General features: G+C 43.4%; 1 protein-coding gene across 1 annotated transcript in view; it reads right to left on the bottom strand.

Annotated features, from left to right (window-relative positions):
• Positions 1-298: 298 nt before the first annotated feature.
• The window catches only part of LOC118888072 (prolow-density lipoprotein receptor-related protein 1-like), a 36,566-nt gene continuing 19,610 nt past the window's right edge, over positions 299-17,254 (bottom strand). The window contains exons 16-31 of the mRNA XM_036839037.1: positions 16,180-16,374; positions 15,404-15,619; positions 13,532-13,767; positions 12,511-12,640; positions 12,087-12,271; positions 11,070-11,256; positions 10,284-10,502; positions 9,712-9,895; positions 8,474-8,675; positions 8,221-8,385; positions 7,841-8,041; positions 6,437-6,986; positions 5,899-6,024; positions 4,384-4,494; positions 2,767-3,003; positions 299-798 (exon numbers count right to left, since the gene is read on the bottom strand). Of these exons, the coding sequence (XP_036694932.1) occupies positions 326-798; positions 2,767-3,003; positions 4,384-4,494; positions 5,899-6,024; positions 6,437-6,986; positions 7,841-8,041; positions 8,221-8,385; positions 8,474-8,675; positions 9,712-9,895; positions 10,284-10,502; positions 11,070-11,256; positions 12,087-12,271; positions 12,511-12,640; positions 13,532-13,767; positions 15,404-15,619; positions 16,180-16,374 (3,617 nt within the window). The 3' untranslated portion in view covers positions 299-325. The remainder of the gene's footprint in view (positions 799-2,766; positions 3,004-4,383; positions 4,495-5,898; positions 6,025-6,436; positions 6,987-7,840; positions 8,042-8,220; positions 8,386-8,473; positions 8,676-9,711; positions 9,896-10,283; positions 10,503-11,069; positions 11,257-12,086; positions 12,272-12,510; positions 12,641-13,531; positions 13,768-15,403; positions 15,620-16,179; positions 16,375-17,254) is intronic.

A 17,254-nucleotide genomic window follows, 5' to 3' on the forward strand; every position in this document is an offset into this window, starting at 1 on the left:
CACTGGCCCTAACTCTGCCTCGTTGGAGGGGACTCTCCTCACTTCATCCCTGAGACTGTGTTACTGACTGCTGTTGAGGCAGATTTTATCTGCATAAATGCCACGTACCCCTTACAACATTGTTTGTCCCAGGTCTCACTCAAAGAGATGGTCCCAAGTATGATTTTTCCAGGTCAGCATCCAGGCTGCTTTGTTGCTCAGATCTTTTCTCAGAGGGCAGATTTCTAGAGTGGATTCATATCTCCAACCTCGTTAATCTTGTTTTAATTTTATTTAATAAGCCTTCTTTGGAATAAAATTCTCCCATGAGGACATTAGTAGCTGCTCACCGTTTTAATTTGTGTTCTCTTCTGAAACATACAAATGCTCCCAGAATGACCAGAACAGCTGACAGGGCTATGGTTAAGCTGAGGGCCATGTGGCCAGAGGCAGGTCTACGTGCTGCTTCTTCACAGAACTCTCCGCCGTATCCCATCAGACAGCTGCATTTTCTCAGCTCTCCTTCCATTGTACAGATTCCCCTCCCATTACAGAAATCACTGCTACAGAGCAGAAGTTTTCCCTTCTGTGAGTCCTTGGGCTGAACTCCTTCCTTGGTTTCTGGAGTCTTGCTCTCTACAGCAGGCATGAGAGGGGTTAGCGTTTTTCTGACAGGATAATTCATCGCCTCTGGACCTGGGAATTTAGCCTTGGTAGACTTGGTACCCTGGAGAGGTTGGGCAGCTTTTGGTGTCAGTCTTTTTCCAGCCTCTGACATTTTAGGTGTTGGTGTCGAATGGGTTTTATGTGGATAGGTACCTACAAAAACAGTAGGTGTGAGTGTGAGTATATACACAAGTTTGTCATTGTCAATTAAGAACTATTTCAGAAGAACAAGAATTGTAGTGAACTTAACCAGATAAGTTTGAATTTATGAAATCATGATCACTACCATTACTTTTGGCTAAACAAAAAACTATTAAAAGCTGATAAAAAACTACATATCTTAAGGCACTTAAAATACTTAGTTTCAGGACCAGTGTAGTCTATCATAACAATCTGTCTTCAAATGATGGTATGCAGAATTTTAGCCAAGGTAGATCCCACCAGTTACAAAAATGTTTTACTCTATAAGGATGAGTGTAGTAGATCGAAGTAGTAAATATCCAGACTAAAAGGATTAAGTTTATTGGTAAATATTTCAAATTTTTTGAGTCCAAGTAAACTAGGTTTATCAAGATGTACAAGTTGCAAATATTGAACCAGATTTGGTGGCAGTGTGGGAGGGGCACTCATAAAGCAGGGAGTAGGCAACAGGGTTCTAACCAAAGAGGAATCCAAGAGTTAAGTTTGTGTTGAAGGCATTTCACCATATTCTCCATCATTGTTGGCACAAGTATTATTCCTCACATGGAAGACAGAAGTACCAGGAGTGAAAACAGCAGAATTAGCAAAAAAACTACTTCTTGCCTCTGCCCTAAGCTGGCATCACAGGAGGATTTCCACTCCTGGGCATTTAGGGTCCTTGATGGTAGGGTACATCCAGAGGAAGTCAGCCTAATTTTATACACCCAGTGCCATTTCCCCCAAAAAAGCTTTATGTAAAAGTCAGGGTGAAATCATTAAGAAGCAGAGTCAATACTTGGGCCCGGGTCATCAAGAATGGAAGAGCAAGAGAAGGCTAGGTTAGGTTAGGTTTCTGGTTTCATTTTAAACCAGAAACCTAACCTAACCTAAAGGGTAAAGGTGATAAATTTCTCACTCATTTACCCCCAATCCTGAGTCACTGCCAACACAGGACTTTCAACAAAACCACCCTTATTTGCTAAAAAATAGAATCAACTCTGGGAATCAAAATCCCTTATCTTTCCTATTTAAGATGAAGTGTTTAGAGGTAATAAGTGGTCTTCCAGTTACTCAGGTTTTAGGGAAACAAGAATTTAAGTTGAGAAGTCAAGGAGAACTCTTCACTGTAGGGCTCCTTTTCCAAATCTCTTCCTTTACTGGTTATGACCAGTTTCGGTACCAAGTCCACTGTCTCTTTGACTCTACAGCGAAGGGGACTTTGATACCAATGGAGCTATATAGCTGGTGGTTCCAGCAGAATTAGGTATTATGGTCACTCAGTTGACTGGCCACGGTGACATCTTCCCATGAAGATACGATTTGGAACAATATTTCTGTAACAACCATCTGAGGCTAGCATTTAAGTACTAACATGACGGTATTCTATACTAATATTATATACTAATATATAATATTATACATATATAATATGTATAATATAATTATACATATTATATACTAATATGACAGCTTTCTACACATTCTCTTGGATTCCTTAACAACTCTATGAGATAGAAAGTGCTATTTCCACATTAAAAAGGGGGAACCAAGACAAGTCAAATAGTTTGCCCAACTGCTTACCCCCTAGGCGATGCTCACTATTGTGATCAATTTCCATGGACTGAATCAGATCTGGGTTAGATGAGTGCTCTTTCAGACAAAATACACTGTTGAGCTCTGTGGAGCTCTGTGGAGCACACTCTCATACAGCCTACTCTAACACCAAATCATCAGGGACATAAGCTTTTCACAAAGAGTCCACATAATCTATATCCAATTGCCCACAGTTAGACGTTTCATATTGTTCAGTTTCAAGAGTACACAGTGAGAAGGAAGTAACAGTTTAAAGGATAAAATCTTGAGGGACACTGTGGAATTAGATATTACTAAAGGTAAATCACCATGGTGACCAATGGTGGGTCCTGGGTAGGAGTTACTCACAGTCCATTTCATCAGATCCATCCAGACAGTCAGCACGACCATCACAAACCTGCGCCACAGAAATGCATTTCTGACCATCCTTACAGGACTGTGACGGCGCAGAGCATCGGACAGCTTCAATACATTTCTTTATGTCAGCCAAGTAGTACCCACTGGGACATTTACAAGTCTGTCCTTCCGGGTTTGGTAAACAGATGTGGCTGCATCCTCCATTGTCTTTTGAGCAACGGTTACTACCTGTGGATCCCCACCCCCCCCCCAAAAAAATATTGATTTAGACTATTTCAGAAGGGTCTTCTGCAAGCTTACAAATAGACTATCAGAGTTAGAGGACCCAGATGTTTTTTCCCAGAGTAGATAGCTTTTCAATTTAATTCGTTTTAGCCAACTAAGTACCAAGTGATTGGTGATTCTTCTTCATGGAAAAGGATGGTTTTAGAAGGCCAGGAGTTCAGACAAAGGACCAGCTTAAGAAAAATTGAGGTGAACTCTGGCCCATCCAAGATCCACTGTAAGTTCTCTTTTCCCTTTGTACCACGTAGCCAACATCAGAACTAGAAGGGCCTTAGAGATAAAGCTCTCTTTAGATGAGAACATGGAGGATGTGGTCTCTCTCATCCCTCTAAGAGTCATAGATACAGAGAACAGATTGGTGGTTGCTAGGGGTGGGGGGTGGGGGGTGGGGGACAGGAGTCTGATTAAGTCAGCCATTTGTATCTAAGGCTTCTATCTCAAGCCTTGACTTCTAGTGAGGTTTTACCTCTTGACATATTCCAGGAATTCTGGAATAGATTATGGATATATTGAAGATAAAATGTACTTCAGAGGTGACAGGGACCCTCCTTCTGGTTCTCAGAAGTAAGTGACAGATCATCATCACTTGGATGACCATTTATTACACTGAAGAATTCTAAAAAGGTTCTCCCCACAAAGCCAAGACTTCAGGAGTTTAAGCATGACTCGTACTGGTTTATAAAGTTTAGCTTTCAAAAACCAACCAGTGGAGCAGCACTCCCTTAAGACTAATACACCCATCATATGTGGTAGTGATAGGTATGGTTAACTATTTAACACTAATTATTGTTGGTGTTTATCTCAACTAGGAACAGATTTCATCTATTACTATGTTAAGCCCAGCATCACCCTCCTCACACACTCAGTTAGGCATTTGTGTCTATAAGAAAGGTGGAGAAACACATCTGAGCACCTGGAGTTGATACTTCAAAGTTAACATCACACTTAGATACAAGTGACAATGAGTAGAATGAAGACCAGTTTCACTTTGGAACTAAAAGGGTATTTTGATTATATCACAGCTGTAATTCAGTCTACAGTAAGAGAACTTAAACTAGAACCCAAGTATACCAAACCCCAGCCCAACATCCTTACCACCATTGTGTCTACTAGCTCCGTAGCGGGACTAGCTATATACCAGAACCAGACCATACATAATGCATAAAGATAAGAGAGTTATGCAGATCTACAGGAATGTGCCAGAGAAATATTTTAATGGGAAACACAAAGATATTCCAAGGAGATATTGCAGGATGGAACAATCCCTTCATGGGGAAATTCAGTAGACTTCAGTATTGTTATAATCACTGCAAGGTTGCTTACCCTGTTGGCTAAGTTTACTATAAACTTTTAAATCCACAATCTTCTGGTCTACTTGGAACCACTGGTTTTCTGAAAGTTCTGCTTTGCTGTACCAAACTTTATTGATTTGGGCTGAAACAAAAGCCAGTGAACAATCATTAACAGAAGTGAAATTTTATCTTATGACCATTTCCTAGGCAAAGACCATTGCTCAGTATGAAAACTGTCACTCATCTGCAAAAATTCCAGGTGAATAACAAGAGTTTTAAGAAGAGACACGCATTTTTCTAAATCTTGTTTCTGGGAAGAAACTTCAAGATCAATAAAAAACAGTTCTATGGCTTTGCTGAAAATAAAGTCCGGTGGAAGTTACGTCCAGCACATTGCTATACATCCAAATATAAAGACAGAAAATTAGGATACGAGACACCTAAATGCAGCTCGTGCAATTGATGGATAATGATTTTAAACATTGCTCCAGAACAATATTTCTGAAAATGGCTTGTCTGCAACAAGAATCACCAGGGGATCTTAAAATAAATGGCAGGGCTTCCCTGGTGGCGCAGTGGTTGAGAATCTGCCTGCCGATGCAGGGGACACGGGTTCGTGCCCTGGTCTGGGAAGATCCCACATGCTGCGGAGCGGCTGGGCCCGTGAGCCGCAATTACTGAGCCTGCGCGTCTGGAGCCTGTGCTCCGCAACAAGAGAGGCCGCGATAGTGAGAGGCCCGCGCATCGCGATGAAGAGTGGCCCCCGCTTGCCGCAACTAGAGAAAGCCCTCGCACAGAAACGAAGACCCAACACAGCCATAAATAAATAAAAATAAAAATAAAAATTATTAAAAAAAAAAATGGCAAAGGTCTCACCACATACCTAATAATTTAGCATCTTTGGGGTAGGATCTGACAACTTATTTTTGCAGTTTTCACGAGACCAGCCCAACTGGTCAATGGACCAATATTGGGAAATATAAAGAGACAGATTTACTTTAAGCAGCATTTTCCAGTTTTACCAAATCTAGACTAGTCAGAAATAATATACTAGAGTACTGTGGTTTAGACAATCTCTTTGAATACTAGAAATACCTTGCAAGTATAGAATGCTCTACAGTTGATCTAGTACTTTCATGTGTACTTAGTCAACTGAGACAGGTACACTTCCTTCATGTTATAGGTAAGGTGTTACAGCTACTAACTGACAAAGCAGTTATACCACCTATTTCCAATTCCTGACCCAGTTCTGTCTGTACCATACCCCGGTGTCCTCCAAAGCCAGGAGCCTCATATGACAGCCAGAAATCTCAGGCAGAACAGGATTAAGCATATTCATATATAAAGAATAACCAAATAAGTAAAAGCTCCTCTAAATCACAGAATCACTATTAACATATACATGTTAAATTAGGGAAGTTGCTTAGCTATTCTTCCAAAAGAAAGACACTGCCAAAGTTCAGTGCTAAGCAGTAGCAGCTTTGCTTTAGATACCCAGTAGTTAATTCAGCTCACAAAGACAATCAATTGTAGAATTAAGACCTACCATCATCCACTGTGCTCCAGAACATCATGCCTTGGCCATACGTAAAGAGGTTAAGGCCCTGAATTCCTCTTTGGTCTAGTCTGTATCTAGAGCCATCCTGTTGAATACTTTCTATGAGTCCTCTCCCTAGAAGGAGAGGTTCAGTTAATTTCTCGGAGCCCAAACAGCTGTACTCCATCCTGTAGCTCTTTATGTCTTGTCCTGCCTCCCCTCCAGGAGATCACTGTCTGCCATGCATTTTTTGAAGACCAGTTCTTATTTATTCTACTCTAACAGTAATACACAAAGATTTGCTCATGCATATTTGTTAAGTTCTTGATTTCATTCCTTCACCAAAAGGCAACAGCAAGACTCTCTGGGCTACCATATGCTGCTCAGGATGGGGAATGATTGTATTTGTTTAGAAGGTGGTGCAGAAAATGTAAACTCAGACCTAAAAGCTATTTGAAGTTATAGCTGAAGACCAGAAAGCAGAACATCTCTTTCTCTGGCAGGGTCCCTCACACTCAGATTTAGGGTGTAGAAGATAACTGCTTACCAGGATCAGCCCAGTACAATCGGGTCCCTGCATCAGAAAAGGTCAGGCCCACAGGGACCTGGGGTTTCTGCCAGAGCACCTTCCTCTTGCTGCCATCCATGGAGGCACATTCAATGCTGGAGCCACGCCTACCATCATCCTGGGGACCCAGGTCCACAAAGCACATGACTGCAGTCGGGGGGTGGAGCACGACAGAGGTTGGGCGGTAAAGACTTTCACTGAGCAAGACCATGGCATACTGGCCTTTGGAGGAAGCTACGTTGATGTAAGGATTCTCACTGCCAATCCAGTATATGTGTCCACTCAACCAGTCCACAGCAAGGTCAATCACTGTGCCCTCCACGGATATGATTTTCCTCCAAGAGAGCTTTCCAGATTCTTTGAGCCTCAGTAGCCAGATATCACCCTTATTCAACTCAGACAGGTAGAGTACCTTCTCCTGGACAAGGTAGTCCATTGATGCAAGCTGGTTCACATTGGTAAAGGGAAGAAGCCTATGTTCTGGTAAAGTTGCTTGTCCTCCTGAAGCTTCTAGATTTTTCAGATAAATCTATGGGAAAAAAATTAAGTGGATGGCATCAGTTGAGTCTAATTTAATTCTTCATCTTGATCTTGCTGTTAAGATAATTAAATTCAGATTTTCATATAGTCTATTGTCTAAAAGCAGATCATATTTCTCTCCCTTCCTGGAGCTTCAAGCACTTAAAATTCCTTGAATCCATGTGCTTTGAAGATTTACTCCTCTGTGAAAGGCCCTCCCCTTAATTTTTAAAATTTTTATTGAGATAAAATTGACATATAACATTGCGTAAGTTTACAGTGTACAACGTGTGGATTTGATACACTCACATGTTAAAGACCCTCCTCTTTAAATGAGATTCCACTTTTAAGATCTTACTGAAACTGAAGTCGGTCTTCCAACCCCAGAATATGTTTTGTCATTTTAAAATGCCGAAGTGGACAAGTCCTCTGGATGGTAGAAGGTAGGGGTAAATTGCTTGTTAGTACCTTTTATCCTCCTATGATTTAAGAAAAGTTCCCTCACAAAATGTACTTGCCCCCTAGGCTAGAATCCAGCCGAGTTGCTTGTATTTGGAATTACTCTACATCATCAGCTAGGTGCTTGGACAACTCAACCTAGTTAAGCACACTGTCAGATTCCTAACCTCATTGTGTTCTGAGGTACTAAGCATTTCTTAAGGAATTTGAGTAGAAGTGGTCTTCATTTCATAGCTACCTTATTTTGGTCATCATAGCTCCCAGCACACACTGACTATTCAAATTTAAATTGCATTTGAAGAATATTCCAAGGGGAATTCTCTTGAATTCAAGAGAATTCAAGTTACTCAAAGTCTGAAACAGACTGAGGCCCAAGCACAGACATGTGACAGGATAGGACAGTACCTGCATGATAACTGTGGGCAACCCAAGGAACAGAAACGCAGACTCCTTGAGTGGAACACAGTTGATGCCATCATCTGCAAGCAGGAGTCCAACTGGGCAACGACAGCTTCCCTTGGATTGCGGGCTCAGAAGGCACAAGTGAGAACATCCAGTGTCCAGACAAGGATTCGAAGACCTGGGCTGTAGCACTTCGTGTATTATCTGGAAGAAAACAGCTAAATGTCACTATGCATTGCTGAATCCTTCAAAATGGCAAGTGGCTCAATCTTGCCTTTTAGTCATTATAGATGGATGTCACTACAGTTTTGTCCTTGGGCAGCTCATACACATAGCCTTTCCAGGGAGGATCAGGGGGATATTTTGAAACGTAAACTATAGACCTTAAGTCCGTACGGCTGTTCCAAACGCTTGATGAGGACAGCCCTGTTCTTGCCCGTCGTCTTTTTCATGCGCTGTACTGTTCTCGTCTTCATTTCAGACCAGAAGACTTCATCTTCAAACACAGCAACCAAAAAGGGGCTCTTGATTTGTGTTAGCTGCAACATCTAAAATGGTGATGGTGAGGTTCCCGGGGTGAGTTTTACACAAGGCACATGACATCTCACACAAGCCTAATACCAAAAGAACACTTACGCTAATACCAGTACCGTCTAGATTGACAGAGCCAATGCAGTGAAATTTGTCATCAGACCAGAATATCTTCCAACTCAACTTGTCGAGAGCTATGCTAGTTGGCCAGCCAAGACCTTGATTGAGGAGTATTTTTCTGCTGCTCCCATCCATTCCAGCTTGTTCTATTTGAGGTTCTCCTCCAATTTCAGACCAGTACATTAACCTATGTGGATAAGTCAGCCTTGAGATAAAGTATTACCTCATGGAAAATAACATCAGTTCACTCCTTAAAACACTGATTTACAGCCTAATTATTTCTTTCCCTCAAAATTAAACTTGGTCTGTGCCTTAAGCATAATTTGTAAGGTGGTAAAATGTTTTCCTTGAAATTTTATGGTGATTGTTTATCATTTAGGGATAAAATATCTATAATGACAGCTGTACAAAAAGTCTAAGAAATATATTAGTCCCTAGCCTGGAAAATACCAGTCTTTTCTGGGCTAGCCAATCTTTTGGGAACCTGACAATCTTTTCTGGGCTAGCAAGTAGGCTAGTTCCACGTGCAGATGTGTGCCTCAGAACTCATTCTTGGCCACAAGTCATTAGATGCATCAGGAAACTCCTGCCAATTTCCTGAGAACTACGTTACCAGATTCCTGGTTGGAGGTATTGAAAAGGTGAGAAAAGCAGAGGGAAGGTAGCTGATCTGGGTCACCTCTGGATCCTGAGTTTTGCTCTGTCTTGTTCTTACATTTGATACACATGGCCATCCCAATCAGGGCTTAGCTCAGACAAGTTGGAAATGCTGTCTACAAGTTCCTGGCCCTTGCAGAGGGAAGGGCTCTAGACAAAAGAACCCAGGCTCCACCCACACACCCAATTACTTTGCCCCCATCACCACCACCAATCACATTACTGTAAATTAAACACAGTCCTTAGTTTCATTCTCCCTCCTCCTGCCATTTTAAAGCCATAATAATTTTCCACTCTGAGGTATATTTGTTTATTTTAGCAAAAGAAAGTATAGATGAGCCATGAAGTGAGCACACCTACATCTCACTTTCCTGAAGTAAAGGACTTTTTCCAGGAGCTTTCAAAGCGACTATGTATGGTTGACTCACATCGTCATAAGATCTAAAATAAAGTCAGATAAGGTTTCTATTCACTCGTTCTGTGTTGAGGGAACACAACCAAAGTAGAACTAAAGAAGAACAACAAACTTAACAGACTTGACCAGGCGTTGTGACACCTGGACTCACCCATTTAGGGGATCTAAAGCCAAAGACCGTGGTTGGTTCAAGTCATCGTCCAGGACAATCGTGTACTCAGATTTTCCTCTCCAAACAGCAGTCAACTGAATTGCCAAAATCTGACCAGCTGTCCCATCTGTCCAGTAGAGATTCCTCCCAATCCAGTCAACCGCTATACAGTCTGACTTTATTCCTGAAGAAAGGAAACCATTCAACATGTGTACTTAGGTTAAATTATAGGTTTTTACAAGCTTGAAGCTCACAGGCATCAGACTTGCATGCCATGTTAATTCATTTTCCAACTGGTAGATGCATCTCCATCAGAGCAGTCTTCATTTAAATGTTCCCAAAGTACTATTTGTAGAGGAAGATGACCATTACGAGTAATGATCACTGACTTATCGTTGGACTCCATATCGATTGAGACGCATCTTCTCATTTCTAAGCAACTAGCAAGGCTTGATCCCTTTTTGTTAAGGAGGTATAAACCAATGTTTAGAAAGTTCATGGCCACTCATCTTATTTTTCATGCTACGTGTATTTAGTAAGGGCAAGATGAGAGTCTCTATAAGGGGGCATACCTTTCACCACAGTCCCTTTCTTCGTCGTGTCCATGCTTATCCATCTAATACTTTCTGCACTGGTATCGGTCCAGAAGACTTTCTGATCCACTAAGTCATAGTCAATAGAGAAAATAATCAGGTTCTTGTCTATAGTTGCCAGAATATCTTCTTTTAAGCTCCTCAGTCCATAGAGGAGTAGCTTAAACTGAATTGCCACAAGCAGGATCGGTTCAGTACCTGTCAAAAAAGAACTGCTTTCTTAAGGAGTTTGAACAGTGAACCCAGCACTGCTAAGGAATCAGAGGACAAAGTAGTTTTTGCCTTCTCATTGCCAAGGCTGTGAAACCATCTAGCTGGCATCTAAGTAGTTCTTTCCTTCATGTAATGGTTAAGCTAATACCCATGGTTTGAAGATACTCAGAATAAAGGCGTAATTAGCTTAAATTGAAAACCACATTTACAACTAAATATTTGGGGGTAGTTGGGTAGGAAAGAAGTGCTTTTCAGGGCTTTGGATATTTATTCTAACTTCTGGTAAGGCTGACCCATGCATACAGAGGTTCAAGTTATGATTTTCTTGTAATAATGCCTTATTGGTAGATACTTTCAGACTTGAATTCAGTCTGAAATATGAGGTATAAAAAGGGAGCTTTGGGACTGTGCAAGTCTTGTTCTGAAGACAGATAAAGCAGGTAGGAGCACTTACGACCTAAGAAAGAGAGATGTGCATTGGTTTTTCTGGACGATTTAGGACCTCCAAACTCTCGACCCACAGCTTAGGAGATACTCCCAGCTCCAGTTTACCTGTTGCTTTACAGGTATGGCCATCAGGCTCCAGTGAGTAGCCAGGATGACAGGTGCAGCTATAGGAGCCCTTGGTGTTGATACAGGTCTGACTGCAAGGCTGACCACCCAGTCTCTGGCATTCATCCACATCCTCGCAGATTCGGCCACTGCTTTTCAGCTCAAAGCCTCGCTCACAAGCACATACCTGAGAGAGGTTGGAAAACATGAAGACTTTCTGAAGACAAGTACAATACTGATAAAAGGACCTCAGCCTTGATATAAAAAGCACATGGTGATACAGTCGATGTCAGCAACTCAAACTGTTCCTGGAACCGACTTCATCTCGAATGCAGTCACTCTCTCCATCTCCTGCGCACACCCCACACCCCTGCCACCACCAGGGGCCCCAAGTTAACAAAGGTGCCCAGTTCATCCCAGGACGCCCAGACCCCAGCAGAATCCGTAAGTGAGGAGACTCGTAGACTTCACTGAACTGGTTTTCTGCCAATAGAGATGTTACTAGGACCAGACATCAGCACAGTTTTCTTCCACTTGCCCATCAGAATCAAGTTCACCGTGTCTAGCCACCCAATAATGCCAGGCCAGAACACGGACAGTCCTCCATTGAAGGGCAAGTCATATTCTAAATGCCCACACGGAAAGGACTTCCACATGGGTATGTACTCAATTTCCTGAGCTGCAACATGGTGGGGAGTTGCTTGGGTCTTGGGACAATCCCCCCAAAACTTGTTGCTTCACCCTAAATGTCACCTGGCGCTCATAGGTGGCATGGGAAGGACCACCATAGGAGAGTTTCTGGAGCCGGGTAGTAGGGTTCCAGAAGACATGAGATAGGAAAGGCGCTAGACAGGACTCAGCAGAAAGGCTCAAGCACAGGGACGCGGGTGGATGGGTCAGCACGGTTCTGCCGTGTGAGACTCAGAGCGTAGGGAGCAGACATCCTGAATGAGGACAGCGCCCCTTTCCCTACACCGAGTCTCTAGCTGCCAGAGCACAGGAACTGAAGCAACTCACAGGCCCACGTGGGGATGGGTAGCAGGTGTGGAAACACTGTCTTTGGCTGCACGCGGACGACGAGCACTGCTCGCCTTCATCGGAGCCGTCGGCACAGTCCTCCTTCCCATCACACACCAGGCTGAGGTCCAGGCAGGCAGAGGAGCGGCACTGGAACTCGGAACTCCCGCAGTTCTCCGGGGGGCCTGGAGAGGATGAATTTCTACCTTTACAGTCAAACCACCCCCCCACACCCCGCTCCCCGCCAAACATCCCTCCCACAGCAAGGCTCTCTCCCGTGCATACAATCAGGACGCCTCCATCCTGGCAAAGGGATGGATTTCAGGTCCTGCAGCATTTGCTCGCTGAGCTGGGTTCCCACACCCAGACGCAGCAAGCGGCAGGCGCCCCTCTGAAGCCATCTGCCTTCTCCCCCTGCACTTACACCCGGCCTCATCACTGCCGTCCCTGCAGTCACCCTGCCCGTCACAGTGCCAGGGCTCAGGCACGCACTGGTCTCCACTGGCACAGGGCCACTGCCTCGAGCCACAGCGAAGCTCCTTGGGGTCACAGTCCTGAGGAGACAGCGAGCGACTTGGTCAACACCACCTGCATTCAGAGCCCAGAAGGGTCCTCAGAGGACGAGGAAGCCTGGGTTACAAGACAACCCTCAAGTCCCTTCTGCAATGAGACCAGAGCCTGAAAACTCGGGTGACATGGATTATAAGAAACTCGTTCCGCAGCTGGAGTTTAGGCAAGGAACCATAGGTGATACCAACGTGGGTGGGAAAGTGGGAAGAAATCTCTTGTTTTGCAAACTGACCATCCAGGAAGTCTTAATTTCATTTAAGAAGCATAAGCAAAAAAAGTCTGCTCTAGAAACTCTTCTCTAGAATTCCCACCATTTCTAACGCACACTCCAGCATTTTGCACCTAATCTGACTTGGATTCTCAGATCTGGTGCAGGATATCTGGTAGAGGAGGGAAGGATATCTCAGATCTGTGCATCTGCTATACCCCAGCACCTTGAGGTACAGTCTCAGCCCCTCAGACACTACTCATTTTACTGATGAGGAAATAGAGCATCAGGGTATAAGTGCTTTCTTAAGGTCAAATGCAAGCACTAGGTTCAAACCCAGGCTGCATTGCATACGATGCAGGAGCACCATTGTACGTCTCGATGACTGTTAGGTGGAGCTTCAAAGCATCTCTCTAAGCAGGACATTTAAGCCACGACCATCAAGACCTAACACTTGCAAACCTCCCATAAAGACCTCTTACAGGTTTGACTTTCAACAAGAGGATCTTAACACTTTGGACACTTTGATGTAGTTATGAGTGGCTTTCTGGGCAGGAATTGTGGGAGACTTCTCTGTTCTTGTGTTTTCCCAAGTTTTCTATGAGGAGGCACGTGTTACTGTTACAGTTAGAAGTGTACTGTGTTTTTCTGAAAGAGAGTGGGCTACCTTCTCATCAGTTCCATCTTTGCAGTCTAAGTCGTGGTCACATATCCAGTCTGCCAACACACACTCTCCACTCCTCGGGCACTTCACCTCCCCTGACGGGCATGGCAGGGGCCAGGCAGAACAGCCCTCTTCATCCGAGTGGTCCAGGCAGTCCCGGTTCCCATCGCAACGCAGGGAAGAAGATATACATTGGCCATTCTCACATTTAAATTCAGATGCACTGCATTTTTCATGAACTGAAAAACAAAGCTCTAGGTAAGAACTCAGCCAGATGGAGAAGCAATTTGATGGCAGATAAAATGACTTGAAGACTCCCAGTCTTCTGCTGTCACCTTGGGAACTAAGCCCCAGCAGGTATTAGGGCAGGAAGGTGATTCAACTAGAGTGTTAGGGCAGAAAAGGCCTACTAAGCTAGCCCAGAAAATCCTCTTCGTCCTGGAGAACGAGGGCTGAGGGACAGGGATGGGAGGACTGTAGAAGGATGCTGGGATAGGCAGGGTAGTGGGATTCCCCTCTGAAACCCTAATGTCATGCATGAAAAAAGAGATTCTCCCATAATACCCAACGGACCCTACAACTTATGTTCTTGGACTCAGTTCCTCCAGACAGAAGTTGATTGGCTTGATTCAAGAAAAAGAGTCAGGCCCTAGGCAAAACTATACATATGAATTGAAAAGTAAATTATACCTTGGGTTTCTGCCTACTTCCTTCCTGTACCTCTTGCCTCCTGATGTTCTTCTCTTAAAGCCCAAGTGCAGTCACATCCTCTGGTTACCCACTCAGCCACCTTCACATCCAAATCCATCATGGTGCCTTACCCGGCCTCCTCTTCTTTTCACTTCAATTCTCCAAATTCCCTCTTCTACCCTAATCCCACAACATGATTAAGGTCTTTGAAACATGTCTTTCGGAAGAATAAAGGTAAAGATGTGCATCCCATAAAAATGAGGGCAAAGCAATGACATCTATAATGAGGTGGTCCATCCCATGAGAAGACCCAGGACCAAAATCAAAATCTTCAAGGAGGTAGCTTTTTGCCCAATGAGAAATAATAATTTATTTTGATATGCAGACTGGTTGTCCACTAATAGAATTCTTCTTTCTTCTTGTCATGGAAAGGGGAATGTTACAGCATGATCACCAAGGTCCCTCTAACTCAGAAACCTTCATCTTAGTCTTAACTAAGTAGTTAAGTACAGTCGATCCTCGTTATTTTTGGATTCAGTATTTGCTCATTCACCTACTTGCTAAAATTTGTAACCCCCCCGAATCAACACTCCCACACTTCCATGGTCATGTGAAGATATAACACAAAGCAGCAGAAATGTGAGTTGCCCAACGCACATCTTTCCAGTTGAGGCTGAACAAGGCACCGTTCTGCCTTCTTTTTTCTGTTCTCATACTCATATAAAAAAGTGCCCATTTCAGACGGTGGTTTTCACATTTTTGTACTTTTTGGTGATTTTGCTGTTTAAAATGGCCCCAAGCATAGTGCTCAACTGCTGTCTGGTGCTTCTAAGGGTAAGAAGTCTACGGTGTGTCTTATGGAGAAAATACGTGCATTAGATAAGCTTTGTTCAGCATGAGTTACAGTTTGCTGTTAATGAGCAAACACTATATGTTACGTCGTCTTTCAACAGAAACACACATAAGATAAGGTTATATACTGATTGGTTGACAAAAATGTTGTGACCAGAGACTCAAAGAAACCCACACTGTATTTTATCTAGGAGCAATGATTCAATATCCTTGAATTCAATGTTCATGGCAACTTTATAGAATATATAGTTATGTAGAATATAACTAACATGAATAAGGAGAATCGACTGTAAGGCAGTTGGAAGTACTCCAAGGAACTCCCATGGAACTTACTACATCCTTGTTCATCTTTTCTGTCAGAACAGTCAGGGTTGCCATCACACAGCCAGCTCTTGGGGATACAGCGGGTCTTGTTGTCACAACGCAGAGAGCAGTCTTCAGCAGGCTTCCAGCAACCCAACTCGTCCGAGCCATCCATGCACTGCCGGGCCCCATCACAGTGGTACTTCTCCTCAATGCACTTGTTTCCATCCAGACACTGGAAGACCCCTTCAATAGAAAGGGTCAAAAGCTAGCATCATATGCTCATCATACTGAAGATTTATAATTAGATTAACTCACACTCATTCTGGAGTTTGAGGGGTAAGTAGGCTGACCTTATTTGTTTGAGTTCTATATCTTAATTGATCCATAAGTGAGCTTTAATAAAGTACTAAGGTTAATTAAGCTGAACTAGGTTCTTGAAATACTAAGGCCTCATATTTGTTTGGTTACTTTAACAACTTGTTAAAACACTACCAAGTCGGTTATAAGTGGTCCATTTAGGTCACTCTGTGCCAAAATAAAGGCAGATATTGGAATACTTAGGCAAATTTAAGGGAGCAAGGAAGCAATAGTCAAATTATACCTGGCAAAACACTGTGGACTTAAATGTCATAAAATGGGCACTCATAGGATCCATGTTCTGACAGACTGGGACTCTTATCTATGAGGATTTATAGGGAAAGCAAGTGTGATTATAATAAACACTCTGGCAATTCATATCGTGCACCCAAGGCTGAATCAGCATACCTGGGACAAGAGGCTGAGAACAGGAGATGGTGACCCACCTGCTCTGTTGCAGAAGTGGGAACAGTTCTCTTCGTCTGAGCCATCCCCGCAGTCCTGCTTGCCATCGCAGAGGTACCCCCGGGAGATGCACTCCCGCCCGTCCCGACACGGCACAGAAGATCGGGTGCAGAGGAGAGGGGGTGGCGGAGGGGGTGGAGGAGGGGTGGGTGTGGCAGCTCCTTTGACCTCAGGATCTAGAATAAACAGTGTGTCAGCAGGTCAGTCCATTTGGTGTCAGCAATGGAGATGTGCTTCTACTGCCCCCCTCCCCAAAAACCCATGTCATGGCTGGGTAGCTACGTTTTTCTATCTCATAGGAAGAAAGAATAAGGACCCTTGATCTTTTGACTACGTGTGTGGTGTGTTGGCCCATCATCTCGTGGCTTTGAATTTGGGCAAATTGTTTTCTCCTTTCAGGCCTATAAACTTTAACCTTAATTTTTTCACTGCCTGGTACTATATTCTAGGCATGCAAAATAAAGTAAGTTTCTGAAGACAGGGACTTGTTCTGTCTGGTTCTTGCTGTAGCATCTGATGGTCTAGGACAGGGGCCTAGAGATGCTGAGATGTCTAAGTTACACTACCAAAAGTTACCATTTAGTACTCTACAGCAACTGTTGCAGTAACGTAATAGATTTGTTAGTAGAATAATCAAAATTGGATTTTTTACCAAACAGTTAACTTTTTATTAGCATACTTTACCACCTAAGAACTATGTTCGTATGCCTAACGCTTCTTAGCCCCCCAAATCAGGTTAAACCAGTGAATCAAAAATTAAGGTAGTTTAGACAGCAGGGGGAGTTTAGAGACCTCTAGGGAGCAGGTATATAGGAGGAGGAACAGTTCTGTCCATCTTTGTTTCTACTCTTCCTTGGGATTTCCAGCTGCTTCTGGCAAGAAAGCCCCCTGAATCCTGTGATAGGATTTCTTCTTCTTCTGCCTCAAGATCCAGAATCAGAGTTTTTGGTGCCATGCCAAAGGCTTATATGAAAAGAAAAGAGTTAAACCAGCATTAAGCAGATTAACGTGAATGACCAAGGTGCAGCTTCAACAGAAGAGCTGCTTCTCCTGGTA

This window comes from Balaenoptera musculus, chromosome 21, assembly GCF_009873245.2.
Source record: "Balaenoptera musculus isolate JJ_BM4_2016_0621 chromosome 21, mBalMus1.pri.v3, whole genome shotgun sequence".
NCBI classification, from domain to species: domain Eukaryota; kingdom Metazoa; phylum Chordata; class Mammalia; order Artiodactyla; family Balaenopteridae; genus Balaenoptera; species Balaenoptera musculus.